The sequence below is a fragment of the Cricetulus griseus genome, chromosome 3 (assembly GCF_003668045.3).
Source record: "Cricetulus griseus strain 17A/GY chromosome 3, alternate assembly CriGri-PICRH-1.0, whole genome shotgun sequence".
NCBI lineage: Eukaryota > Metazoa > Chordata > Mammalia > Rodentia > Cricetidae > Cricetulus > Cricetulus griseus.
The window spans coordinates 99,774,693-99,789,048 of NC_048596.1; the positions used below are offsets into that span (position 1 = coordinate 99,774,693).

At 42.6% G+C, this 14,356-nt stretch overlaps 1 protein-coding gene across 1 annotated transcript; it reads right to left on the minus strand.

Moving 5' to 3' along the window:
* Positions 1–12,580: 12,580 nt before the first annotated feature.
* On the minus strand, positions 12,581–13,546 carry LOC100762766 (olfactory receptor 2AT4). The gene has a single exon (XM_027407954.1). It carries the CDS (start codon positions 13,544–13,546, stop codon positions 12,581–12,583), a length of 966 nt encoding a protein of 321 aa, XP_027263755.1.
* Between the last annotated feature and the right edge of the window lie 810 nt (positions 13,547–14,356).

The window sequence follows — 14,356 nt, forward strand, 5'->3', positions numbered from 1 at the left end:
AGCTGTAAAGAGAATCAAAGTCACGACAAGTTTCAGGAACATGACTGTGTTGTAGAATACTATTTTAAGGTGTGTTACATTTGTTTATGCTCTAGAACGTTTGCTTAATGATGTAAAGATGTGTTGCTTTTGTTTGTGCCGCATTTGTTTAACTCTGTGAAGCTGTGATTCTTTGCCTGAATAAAACACCTGATGGTCTAATAAAGAGCTGAACGGCCAATAGTGAGGCAGGAGAAAGGATAGGTGGAGCTGGCAGGCAGAGAGTATAAATGGAAGGAAGAAAAAGGAAGAAGAGAGCAAGAGAACAAGGAGAGGAGGGCTTCAGGGGCCACCCAGCCAGCCAGCCATGGAGTAAGAGTGAAAGTAAGATATACAGAAGAGAAGGAAAAGCCCAGAGGCAAAAGATAGTCAGGATAATTTAACTTTAGAAGAGCTGGTAAGAGATAAGCCAAGCTAAGACTGGGCATTTATAAGTAATAATAGGTCTCTCTGTGTGTGATTTATTTGGAAACTGGGCGGCAAGCCCACAACTACATGGTTGCAATTGAAAAATCAAAATGCTAAGTGAAACAAACCAGGCTTAGAAAGACACATGCTGTGTGTTTTCTGTCATGGACAGAACACACACACTCTCTCTCTCTCTCTCTCTCTCTCTCTCTCTCTCTCTCTCTCTCTCTCTCTCTCTCTGTGTGTGTGTGTGTGTGTGTGTGTGTGTGTGTGTGCATGTGTTTATGTGCATTCTTTAGGTCACGAAACTGCAAAAGGGAACAGGAGAAGGCAGGAAGAGATCCTAAGGGTCCATGTAAGTAGAAAGCAGAAATGGGAGGCTACTAACCAGGAGAAGAACTGGAACCCGCTGAAGGGGGAGGGGGATGGCTGTGGGGGAAGGAAATAAATGAGAACAAAACACAGGTTTCATCATTATTTTGTCTGCCAACCTAAAAAACAATAAAGATAAATGTGTCTTCCTCTTGAGAGATGTTAACTACTAAATGGAGCACAAGAGTTAATAGAGGAAGAAAGACTGTGGAAAACATTAATAGATAGGAACCATTATTTTTTAATTTCTCGTTTTCATTTTAAAGGATATTAACTTTGTATACTTGTTCTTGCCGTCCCTTGATCCTGAACAATGTTAGTTGTATCATTAATTTTACTTTGTCAAAGTTTAGAACATTAATTTCTATTCTGTGGCTATAGTTCCCAGAGTGCTTCAGTCTTGGTTCTATATTTAAATGCTACTCATCATTGTCACTTTTATCACCGATTCTTAATTCTAGCCATTCTTTATTTTGAGTCATCTATTGTCTGTCTACTTTTCTTTACATAACAGGCTTTCAGAGTGGAGCCCACAGGTGCTGTGCTCCCCAATTCCTGTGCATTGGAAAATATTTGCCTGCTGCCTTTAGGCTTGAATGAACACTGCTCATCAAGTCATGACACTGACGTGCAAAGTGCTGGTGGCTTCTCTTTAAAGTTTGTTCTTGTTATTGAGGTGTGCACAGGTAATCTGGGCTCATTTTTTTTCTTGAAGTCTGCCGTATCATTTAATGCTGTAGAATCAGTTCTTTATTTAATGGAACTTTCTTGCTCTAAGTATTTTGAAATGCTTTTTCTATTGCACTCACTGACACCTTTACTTCAAAGATATCAAATACCTTTATGAAAAATGTTCATCTTCCCTCTGTTTAGGCTCTGGGAAGGATAGTCTCTCTCTCTCTTCCTCTCTCTCTCTCTCTCTCTCTCTCTCTCTCTCTCTCTCTCTCTCTCTTCTCTCTCTCCCCCTTGCTTTCTGTTCCTCATTACAACACCCACTGTCTACCACACTACTTTTTCCCCATAATTTTTGTTTTATTACATAATATTCCACTTATTTCTCATCAGTGATATTAAAAGTGAAAATCTGAATAAAGATAGCCTTCATTTGTTAGCACACTCTTACACATCTTCAGTAATATTTACAAGAATTGATAAATTTAAATAAAACATGCATTAGAAAATTCCTTACACAATTTCATCAGAACATGGCCATTTATTTTCACATTAGCTGTGGTAAAATATGATAAACATAAAATTTTAATTTTTAATCAGTATTCTTAGGTCAGGTTTTTTGTTTGTTTGTTTGTTTGTTTGGTATTTACTTACTGTTTGATTTTATAACCCAACTGCAGTTTCCCGTTCCTCCTCTCTTCCAGTCCCTCTTCCCAGTGCCCTCCATTCACCTACTCCTCCTCCTTTCTCTTCAGAAAAGGGCAGGCCTCCTGTGGATATCAGCCAGCCACTGCATATGGAGTTGCACACTACTTCTTAACTCACAATTTCAGCCCTGGGCCAGGGAGTGGTGTGATACGGAGATGTACATCTGAGATCCCAGCATTCAGGAGGTTGAGGCAGGAGTATTTTTGAGGCCAGTCTTGCTGCATAGTAAGATCCTATCTCAGAAACAAAACAATAAACAAGAATCCCATGAAAAACAGCAAAATACTTCAGATTTTTTTTTTTTGAGACAGGGTTTCTCTGTGTAGCTTTGGAGCCTATCCTGACACTCGCTCTGGAGACCAGGCTGGCCTCGAACTCACAGAGATCTGCCTGCCTCTGCCTCCTGAGTGCTGGGATTAAAGGTGTGCACCACCAACGCCCAGTAATACTTTAGATTTTTATGACTTTGGCTGAGCTCCAGGAATTGAGATGACTCCTATTTGGTCTTCACCTTCCTTCAGGCATTGTTGAGTGACAGGAGGGCACAGTCAGCCTGATGGAGTGGAATGGGAAGCAAGATGTCCAAGGGGAAGCTGCTATAGATTTGTAGTCTTGTCTATTTGGGAGACGCAGACCATCAAATGGAAACAGAAGGAGGAATTCATGTCTTCAGGATCCAAGGACCAGACTCGAAGAGAAAGGATTGAGATGGTGGCTGTGAGTGAGGTGATGGTGGTGACTGTGACCGTGGACGAGATAGGCCACTATGGATACCTAGATGGCATTGTAGCTCTGAAATCCTGAGCCCTCCATCTCTGTCTGTACCCCCTCAGGCTACTTTTCCTATTCCTTTTTCCCCACCAGCTGCGCAGCCTGGCAGTCTTCTGGTTCAGATCACCTCAGAGGCAAGCTTCATTGCTTATGGTGGGAAACAGAAACAAATAGAATCATTTTCTGTATCCTAACTCCTAAAGATGGTGCCAGAAGGGGAGAATCCTGGGTAAAGAAGAGGAAAAGGGCACCAAGCAGTCTTGAAAACACATTGACTGTTCCTTGTGCTCTACAGGGGCACCCAGGCTAACCTTCCTCTCTCCAGAGACAAAGACACAGGGGAGCCAGAAAGCTATTCCAGTGATTGGCTCTGAATGTGCAGTGGAGGATGGAATAGAAGAGGGCTCTGCTACAAACCAATCAAAACACTTTTGGTTGCAAGTGACAGAAGCCCGAAGGTGATGGAGAAGGCTTGTAGATTCAAAATACCTTTATTCAGATAAACAACAGCCCAAACGCAAGCCAGAGCGTGCCCAGAGGTCGCAAGCTAGCATGGCCAGAGAGAAGGGGCTGTGCGTGTGCGCGGTCCCTTAAGAATCGTTGTGCATGGCCACGCCCGTGAGGGCTACTAGGAGACGGGGCTTCAGTGTCTCCCTACAGAAGCCCAACTAGTAACTCTCAGGGGCTTGTTGAAAAGAACAGAGAACACCTTTTGTTGTTTAATCAACCAAAAGTTTTACTAAAGACACACTTTCAGAAGTAACAAATTCTGACTATTGGCCCACTAGCAACTGAAATGGAGGGCATCTAGGCCTCAGAGGAGGCCTCCAGTAAGACAGAAAGACCAGGGAACCTCACTGGGCTCTTGCAACACACAATAGTTATCAGCTCTCGGCTTCTCCTAGACACCAATACCCTTCGTTCCCCTGTCCTGCTTTTATTTCTGTTGCTGTGATGAGATATCTGGCAAACAGGAAATTAAGAGAGGTAGGGTTTATCTCACAATTCCAAGTTACAATCAGTCACTGAGAGGGAAATCAAGGCAGGAACTCAAGAAACAGTCATATCACACCCACTGTCAAGAGCATAGAGGAAGAAATGAAATGTGTAGGCTTACTTCCTTGCTCTCAACTAGCTGTCTCCCTTCTTACACTGATCAGGACCTCCTAGCCTAGGGAATGGTACTGCCCACAGTAGGCTGGCAGTTCCTAGATCAATTAAAAGTCAGGAAAATCCCATATAGACATGGCCACAGGCCAACCTGATCCAGATTCATTCATTCTCTTCCCAGGTGGCTGTAGTTTGTGTCAAGTTGACACAACCAGGGCTTATCCTGATACTTCCTTAATGCTACCCAGGTCTGATAGGCACCTTTCCAGAAGGAACATTAATTAAACACTTCCTGGATGGAAAAATTCCCCAAAACTAGAAATCACCCAAGACAACCTACTGGAAGAAAGTAACATAAAATAATAGCTATAAGTTTCTCAAGTGCTCATTACTTTGAAGTATATGTCTTCATAATCAATCAATGAATGTTACATATTTATTTGTATTCTATGTGTACAAAGACTTGAGACTTCTGTAGGAAAGAATGTAAAATGGGGCAAAGCATAACAAAAAATAATTTAGAGGGAAGAAGAGCAGTGGCTATTTTTAGGCTCTTGAAAAAGAAAGGTGCAAAAATGGGGAAATAGGCTTGAGTTCCTGTCAGCCAAGGCAAAAAAGAATCTGGTGGAGTATGAAGCATGTCATTCAGTGGCAAAAGAAAGGTCAGTAAATTTACTTTCAGATAAAACATTTCCTTCCACCAGGAGAAAGTTCCAGGGCAATGCTGGGTGATATTATGGGCACTGGTAATCAAGGCACCATCTTGTAGAGTAATATCAAAACCAGCACACACTTAGAACTCACTGTTTGCTTATTTGTGTTAGAATGGAAATCCTCAGGCCTCACTCAGTATTCACTATATCAAAGCACGAAGGTGAGAGGCCAGCATCCTGTGTCTTAATAAGCCATCAGCATGACTTCTCTGGACACTGAAGTTTGCACACCATGGGTGGTGAGACCTGGAGAACAAAGGGAAGCTTGGTATTCAGTGCCACCACCAACATCCCCGTGTCCTTGAGTCTTGTGGAGAAAGTTGAACCTTGACTTGTTCTTAAGTACAAATCTGCCATCTGTTCTTCCTGTGATAAGGGAGGGGCGCTAAGGAGCACGGATGGTGTGAAATGAAATTAGCCTCATCTAGGGCACTTGGCTGTAGCTGTTGGTTTTCTTTCATTTCCTCTAAGTCCTTTAGAGGAGCATATTCTCTGTCCTTGAGCCTACGTAATGCAGAGATAATGAGATGATTGTGTGTGTGTGTGTGTGAGTTGTGTGATTACTTATAGTGTTCCATTATTAAATAAAACTTGGGAGTTAGATATTGGGGTAAAAACCTGATAGATCCAAAGAATGACAGAAGAATGATCAGCTGACCCTGCCTTCCACCCTTCCAGATTGAAAAAGCCTTTGAATCTTTCTAAGCACCTCCCCCATTCTTTCCTCTGTGTCTCTATCCTATGGGTTTGCCAAAAACTCTATGGTCAGTTATGGCCAGCTGAATGTTGACTCCACCCTCTGATTCAAGGTTTAACTTTATTGGCAGTCTCTAGAGTGTCAGAGTGTGATCAAAATATCTCACTACAGTTGTGTATGTGTGCAGGCATGGATATATATGCTGAATGACACATTTCTTCTTAAATTGTATTTATTATTATTATTATTATTGTGTGTGTGTGTGTGTGTGTGTGTGTGTGTGTGTGTGTGTGTGTGTGTGTGTGTGAATGTGAGTACATGCAAGCCAAAGCATGTGGAGGTCAGAGGACTTTTAGGAGACAGGTCTTTACTTCCACTATGGGCTCGGGGGATGGGACTCAGGTCCTCAGTCTCATTGGCTCTTGAGTGACACCTCTGAGAGGTAGGTCAACAGAGATATGAAAGAACAGTCCCAGTTCCTATCTTCATAGGTATTTTTAATGGGTAATATATGGAAGCATTAACAAGGTAAGCATCATTCATTGCAGGAGGACTTGGTTTGGAAGCAGGATACTAGCTAGAAAATATTTTTTTCTTTACAGCATTAACTAGAAAAAAATACTTTGAAGTGCTTTAAACACAAATAAGGATAAGCAAATAGCTAAGTCAACTCTGAAATACATAAGTTCAAAGGGCCTTGTATTCAATAGGAAAAACCCACACACTCGAAAACTGTAATAAAATGATTTGCTCTTTGAACAGCAATAGACAATTGATAATAAAATAAAATAGGTAACCCAGAACAAGCATGGACAGATATTTACAAAAGATTTATTTATACCTTTAACATCTGTTTGTGTCTGTATATATGCCATGTGTACGCATTATCCACAGAAGCTAGAAGAGGGCATCAGATTTCCTGATGCTAGAACTACGGACAGGTGTGAGCTGCTAAGGTAGCTGCTGGGAAATGAACTTGGGTCCTCTTGAAGAACAGCAAGCACTCTTAACTAGTGAGCGCTTTTTCTAGTCTCCAGGACAGACTGTTTTGTCTTTGAGACAGGGTCTTTCTATCTAGTCCTGGCAGTCCTGGAACTCACTATATAGCTCAGGCTGGCCTTGAACTCAAAGAGATCTCCTGCCTCTCCCTCCCAAATGCTGGGATTAAAGGTGTTCATTACCTTGCCTGGCTCTAGGACAGACTTCTTTAAAAGATGAATTTGAGAAAAAAATAATAACTTTCAATATGGAAAGAAAGATTCCTTTCTTATACCTTAGAGAGAAACTCCATGTGTATTCAAGATACAAATGTAAGAACTAAAATGAAGATGCTCATGAGAGTTGGTAATTCCTTGGTGATAGTGATGGCTGGACACACTGAAAATACATGGGTCATAAATGTGATACATTCAACTCCATCAAATCAAGGACTTCTCCTTAACAGAGAAGATATCACAAAGTGGCTGGCAGTTAAAATCTGCAATGATCAGATTGGCATTAGTCTGCCAGTGAGGTAAAGGAAGAGGAAATATAAAGAAAAGGACTAAGTTCCCCAATACACCATCACTCAGAGATATTTGCCAGCTGCTGAGAGTAAATACAGAGATGTCCATATCGGTTAGCAAGCAGGGCAATGGGAATCAACAGATCCCAGTAGTGCTTTGGCTTGGTAAGGATGGCAGAGCTTCACACCAGGGAGATGCTTAGTAAAGTGCTTGCTATGCAAACATGAGGAACTGAGTTTGGATTCCTACATCCATCTAAAAAGCTGGGAGCAATGTGGTACACCCCTGTAGTCAATCCTAGCATGGGACAGGTAGGTGGCTCCCCAGAGCTTGCTCTCCCAGACAGGATAGCCGATCAGTTAGACCAGATTCAGAGAGAGAGAGAGAGACAGCCTTGTGAAATAAGGTGGAGAGTGATTGAAGAAAACACCCATCATTAACATCTGGACTCTACATGCACTAAGACACACGTGTGTGCATAGACAAATGCACACATGAGCACATACACATACCTTTACATACAGAAAGAAAGAGAAGAGAGAGAGAGAGGAGAGAGAGAGAGAGAGAGAGAGAGAGAGAGAGAAACACACAGAGAGAGAAACAGAGAGACAGAGATATTTGGCAAACATGTGAAAAGATGGGAACCATATGGTCAATTACTTCCAAGAGTGTGGTTATCATGATTCTGCAATTACATGATCTCAAAGCACACTCAACTTCGTTATTAACAAGAATTACTTTCTACGAGGTCACAATGAATTAGTGGACATGAATCATTGTGCAGGAAGATAGAGGATTAAATTCCCACTAGTCTATAGTTACAGTTTTGTCAGCCAAGTAGCACACAACTGTAGTATGAGTAATATAAATTCAGAGACAGATATTGGGGTTCAAGCTGAAAGATCAGAGAAGCAAAAGAGTCAAGCCAGTAGCTCTTATCTCTACCCAAGCTGAAGCAATCCTGCTCTCAATGTGCCTGGAAATTAATTGCCAGAACATGGTTGGAAACCAAAATGCTCCAGACTGAATATCTGTTCCTATCTTGTATACCTCAAGTTATGGGATTAAAGGCATGTGATCCCAAGTGCTGAGATCACCTTTGTGTGAGCTCTGTTTCTCTTTTAGACTGGATCAATTTCGAATAGCTCAGTGTGGCCTTGAACTACAGAAATCCATCTGCTTGTCTCTTGAGTCCTGGGATTAAAGGCGTGCGCCACCACTGCCTAGCTCTATAGCTAGCTAGTATGGCTGCTGGGATTAAAGGTGTGTATCACCACTGTCTGGCCTTGATGGCTTGTGTCTGGCTTTGCATTCTGAATCTTCAGGAAAGTCTTATTAAATAATAAATGATATATCACCACACACAGCCTTACTTCTCATGTGTTTGTGTTCAAAGACACTTTATTTAATGCGTACTGTCAATTCATAGGATTTGTGGCCAATAGCACTTTGACTCAAGCCTTCAAGGAGCTTATATGGCACCCATCCTGCTTCTGTAAGTGCATCACAGTCTTAGGCATCTCAACAGGTCAGCTACATTTCCCTTGGGGGACATTTTAAGTCATCAAAAATTAGCATAGAACTTTGGGGGAAAAAGAACAGCACACTTTGCTTCTTAGTCATTCATCGGTGGACAGTTGGGTACTTTCTAACTCTAGAATATAGTAAATGGCAGTGCTGTGAATACAGATAAACAAAGACTCCTGTGGGCTCTTGCTTTCAGTTCCTTTGGTGATTTACCCAGAAGTAGTAGCATTGCTAGATCCTTCAGTAAGTCTGTTTTACTTTTGGTTTGTCTGAGACAGGGTCTTACTACATAGACCTGGCTGGCCTGGAACTCACTATGTGAGCCAGGTTGGTCTCAGACTCATAGAGATCTGTCTGCCTCTGCCTCCCGAGTGCTGAGATTAAAGGTGTGTGTCACACCAACTTGGTTTAAATAGTTAAGGAACTGTCATGCCATCCTCCAGAACAGCTGTAATAAGTTACATCTCCTCCAACAGTATTCAAGCCTTTTATTGTTCCACAATGCACACGTGGCGGTCAGAGGACAACTTCAGCAGCCAGTTCTCTTCTTGACCATAAGCCTCGGTGGCAAGTATGTTCCTCACTGAGTCATTTTGATAGCCACCAAGATGTACTTTTTCTTTGAGATAGGATCTCTCTATAGAGCCTTGGCTGTCCCGGGACTTGCTATATAAACCAGGCTGGCCTCAAACACAGAGATCTGCCTGCCTCTGCCTCCTGAGTGCTGGGATGAAAGGTTGAGCCACCACACCTAGCTTCATATTTTTTTGTTTTTAAAGTAGGTATCTTGATGGATGTTTGATGATGGCTTGCTGTGGTTCTGGCCTGCATTTTTCCAGTGGTTAGAGATGCTGATCTCTTCTTGTGCTTATTGGCTCCTTGGATGTCTTCTTCAACAGATTGTCTGTTCAAGTCCTCCTCCTCCCCACAAACTTCAAAGTGAGGATTAGGTATGCTTCAGAGTGAATAAGGTTTAGATGGAAGGTTGTGAAGTGTGTGTGTGTGTGTGTGTGTGTGTGTGTGTTTCTGGATATTGGACTCACAGCCTTTAGCATCACTGAACTACATTCACTACCCTCATATTTTTATTGAGCAGTTTGCATTTTTGTTGTTGAAGAATTCTTTACATATATATATATATATATATATATATATATATGATAATAATTCCTTACTTTGTTGTCAAATATGAAGTTGGCAAGTATTTCCTCCCATTTTGTGATGGTCTTTACCTTATCAATAGTATTTTTTAGCATAAAAGTTGAGAAACATTTCTTTTTTTCTTTTTCTTTTTGGTTTTTCGAGAAAGGGTTTCTCTGTGCAGCTTTGGAGCCTATGCTGGCACTCGCTCTGGAGACCAGGCTGGCCTTGAACTCACAGAGATCCACCAGCTTCTGCCTCCCGAGTGCTGGGATTAAAGGCGTGCGCCACCAACTCCCGGCAATGAAACATTTCTTTTAAATGTGAAATACAAAGAGGCTATGCCAATTAGCATTTGTGGCTATAGTGAAAAGTATTGTTGCTGCTTTTGTGGTTACTCTTTCATCTCTACTTGTGATAAATATGTAAAAGAAGCCCTCAAGAAGATAGTAAGTGGAGGTAAAGCTATCCTGAACTCCATTACCACACCAATCCACTTTCCACGTGAACAATTCTCTGTCTTGTCTAGAAGGAGGTTTGAAGATGAAAACATGTCTGGGGACAGTGCAGGCAAATCTTTCACTAGAAACCAGCGTTGGTACCCAAAGAGACTTTCTGAATACAGAATTCCAAAACACAATGAATTGGATGTTGGTTGGTAATGGAGCAGAGAGAGTGAAACTTGTTCTCCACATCCTTAGATTAAATTCCAATAGTTTTTGGAACTCAGGGGCTAGACTCCAAATTAACATGTCCCTTTTGAACTTGAAGATTGTGGTCCCATTGAAGTCTGGGTATCGTGCCAAAGAGTGAAGACTAGGCATGCTGCATCGTGATGAGGTTTAGTGGAAAGGATGTGAGTCCCAACACTTGTTTCTAGAGTTAGTAAACAAGGAAACTCGGAGTTTTTCTTTTCCTTGGCTTGAGTCCAAGAGGCTTTTTGTTGCTGTTAACTCTGGCACAGTGGTTCTCAGGCTTCCTAATGCTGCAACTCTTTAATGCAGTTCCTCATGTTGTGGTGACCCCCACCCATAAAATTATTTTCATTGCTACTTCATAACTGTAATTTTGCTACTGTTATGAATCACAATGTAAATATTTTTTCGAAACAGAGGTTTGGTAAAGGGGTCACAACCCACAGGTTGAGAACCACTAGAGTCCAGCAGGTTCTAGGACTTCTGAAAATAGAGTCCTAAGACAAAATATGTTCTCTGCTGAGTTGCAGTGTTATTTGAACTCTGTCCTAGTTAGTTTTGTTTGGGGGTTAAAATACCATGACCTTTGGGAGGATGTGGGAGGAAAGGGTTTATTTGGCTTACAGTTTACAGTCCATCATTGAGGGAAGGCAAGGCAAGGGACTCAAAGCAAGGAACCTGAAGGCAGGAATTGAAGCAGAGGTCATGGAGGAGTGATGATGACCAGCTCTCTTTTCCTGCCTTGCTGAGCCACTTTTACAGCCTAGGCCTACCTGCCCAGGAATGGCATTACTCACAGAGGACTGGGCTCTCTCACACCAATCAAGAAAATGCCAGCAGTCTAATAGAGGCATTCCACAGTTGAGATCCCATCATGACAGGCATGCTGAGGTTTGTGTCAAGCTATAATGAGTTCCCATCTACACTGAGTTTTCCTTGATGGAAAAATGGTTAGAGAGATGTGATGGACAGAAACTCCAGATACTGGAATGAGACTGTGTGGGAAAAGCCAGAAAAGAGACTAGCATACAGGTCCCCACTTCTTACTACCCAAAGACTTTGTACACTTTTCTTTGTTTTCCTAGATGAACAGAACTGACAGATATTTAGAATGAAACTTCCAGGGGCTGGAGAGATTTCCCAGTGGTTAAGGATACTGGCTGCTCTTCCACAGGATCTGGGTTCAGTTCCCAGAACTCACATGGCAGCTCACAACTGTCTGTAGCTCCAATTCCAGGTGATCTGACACCTTCATAGACATATGTGCAGGCAAAACAACAGTGCACATTAAATGAAAAATAAAGGAAGGAAGATAGAAAGAAAGGAAGGAAAAAGGAAAGAAATAAAGAAAGGGGGAAAGGAAGGAAGGAAGGAAGGAAGGAAAGAAGGAAGGAAGGAAGGAAGGAAGGAAGGAAGGAAGGAAGGAAGGAAGGAAGAAGCCTCCTACAGGAGAAGGGCATATAGGTCCTGAATTGGCCTCTAAATAGAGAGAATAACCAAGACTATATTTTGAGGAAGAATGCTAGATGTAGAAACTGTAGACTACCTTGAGACATGTCCTCCTTAGCCACCAAAGGTCATGGGTGAGGGAACTGTAGTGTGCAGTGAGAATTAAAAGAAATGCAGTGCTTCTTGCCCAAGCAGGTGTATGGAGGCTCCTCCACTGAGTTTAAGTGGACTGGGGGATGTGCTCCACTCCTATGATCCCACCAGGGTCCAGCAAGCAAGTCTCCTATGGGACTGGCATTAGAATACTGGAGGTGACCATAATGCTAGGTCAGCTAAGATAGTTAACAGTTTCCATTTTTCCCTTAAGAGGTGTTTTCAAGTGGTTAGTTCTGCAAAGAGGGCAAGAGTGAGTCACAGCTACGTGTCAGAAAAACTGGGGATTTTCAGAAAATTTGAGAGTAGATCCAAAGGAATAGAATTTACTTGGCAGCCAAATACAAAAGTCTCTGAAATCAACATTTTTGGATTTATGGGACTGTAACCACCAGCCCCCCAGTTATAGTCACTGTCTTGTTAAATTTAAGAGTGACAGCTTAAAAACAGAACAAGAATCGTTTCCATTTAGTTTCTAGAGTAAGAAAAAAGTACAATGGAGGAAACATATTTTGAGAATTAGTGTTCTGATTATTTAGCTGAGTGAATTTTCCACATTTTCCTTTCTAATATTGTTCATGTTTATGAGAAAAAGTTCAGTTTGTGCCATTTGGTGTAAATTCAGGGTTTTCCAACATTCCTTGGATCCTGGTGACACGTCATTTTAGTGATGGCTGCCTTGACATCCTTGTTCCTCAGGGTATAGATGAGAGGGTTGAGAACAGGGGTGAGAATGGCATACACCACATTGCCCATGATGTGGAAGTCCAGGGGCAGATCAGCCCTGTAGGCCACATAGGCTATGGCAATGGATGAGTAGTAGGTGCCCACCACTAGGAGGTGGGAGCTGCAGGTGGAGAAGGCTTTGGAACGCCCTTCCTTGGAGTTGATACGCAGCACTGAGGCCAGGATGTGGGCATAGGAGAGAAGTACCAGGAGGAGGGGGAGGAAGGACACCACCATGGCGATGCAGAAGCCCATGAGGGTCTGGGGGCTGGTGTCTGAGCAGGAGGCCTGGACCACAGCCAGGTGGTCACAGAAGCAGTGGTAGATATAGGCAATGCTGCCAAATGCCATTTGGGAGGTCTGTACCACTGCTGGGATGGGCAGGAGGAGGGCAGTGATCCAGGCACTGGCTGCCAGTGCAGTGTTTGTCTGTGGGGTCATGTGGACAGGGTAGTGCAGAGGGCGGCAGATAGCCACATATCGGTCATAGGCCATGACCACCAGGATGAAGGCTTCTGAGCAGGAGAAACTGTGGAAGAGATACATCTGCAGGAAGCAGGCAGGGAAACTGAGGAATCTGTCCCCAAGCAGGAATAGCGACAGCATCTTAGGGACTGTGGTTGTGGTGAAAAGGATGTCCAGGGCCGAGAGGTTGATTAGGAAGAAGTACATGGGCTTGTGGAGGCTGGGCTCTGTCACCACAGCCACCAGGATCAGGGTGTTCCCCACCAGGATGAGCAGGTAGAAGAGGAGGAAGAGGAAGAAGACAGGAAGGAAGAGGTATTTTTGCAGAGAGGGGATGCCTGTAAGGTAGAAGATGGTCTGAGAGTCCCCTGACCCATTGCAGGCTTTGTTCTCCATGGCAGGTTAAAGCTAGATGGATGCTCAGGAGGTTCCCACACCCACCTGTAAACAGAAGAACCGAGGTTCTGGGATGAGAATTACATAATGGTCCTTGTCTAATTGAGATAACCAATCATATACTGTCAATTCTAGAGGAAGGATGACAGGCTCTGTCTTGTACTACAGTCCTACCTATGCCAGGTACCTCCCTCTTTCCTTAAATCAAGCATGACTAAAGCACTTGTAATATCAACATCATAGCAAAAACATGACGTAAGAGCCACAGAGGTACCCTGTAATATAAAACACTACGTGTCATCCACATGGTAGATGTAGATTTGTTGATGGGATAGAGATTTTAACCTCATAGGAATGAAAGTCTTGTGGCAAAGAAAGCACGAAGCAAACAATGACATAATTATGTAACTGCAGTTGTGTTAAGTACTGTGTATGAACTTGAGCTGTCTTTTCCATGTCCTATTTGATCCTTTTGGGAATATCAGAGCTCTTCAGTCAATTAAGTCATTTACTTTTTTCTTTGGGATTTGTCTCAAGGTGTTGGTTTGGGTTTTTTTTTTTTTTTTTTTTTTTTTTTTTGTACATTTGTGAGTCTGTAGTGGGGTGGGGGGTGAATGTCTCTAGGCTTTCTAAGAAACACACTGCCTTCCCACTGTAACTGTTAAGCTACTACTGCCTCCCTTCTTGTTTGTTTGGTCCTGCTATCTCCTTCTAAGTTGAGACATTTGTCCCCCACTCTGTGTGTGAGGGATCTCTGTCATTTTAAGGAAAGGGGGTGACACTGAGAATGTTTCACGTGCTCTGTCAAGT

Excerpts from the sequence above, each read along its gene's own strand:
- LOC100762766 (XM_027407954.1), bottom strand. The coding sequence starts at position 13,546 with ATGGAGAACAAAGCCTGCAATGGGTCAGGGGACTCTCAGACCATCTTC.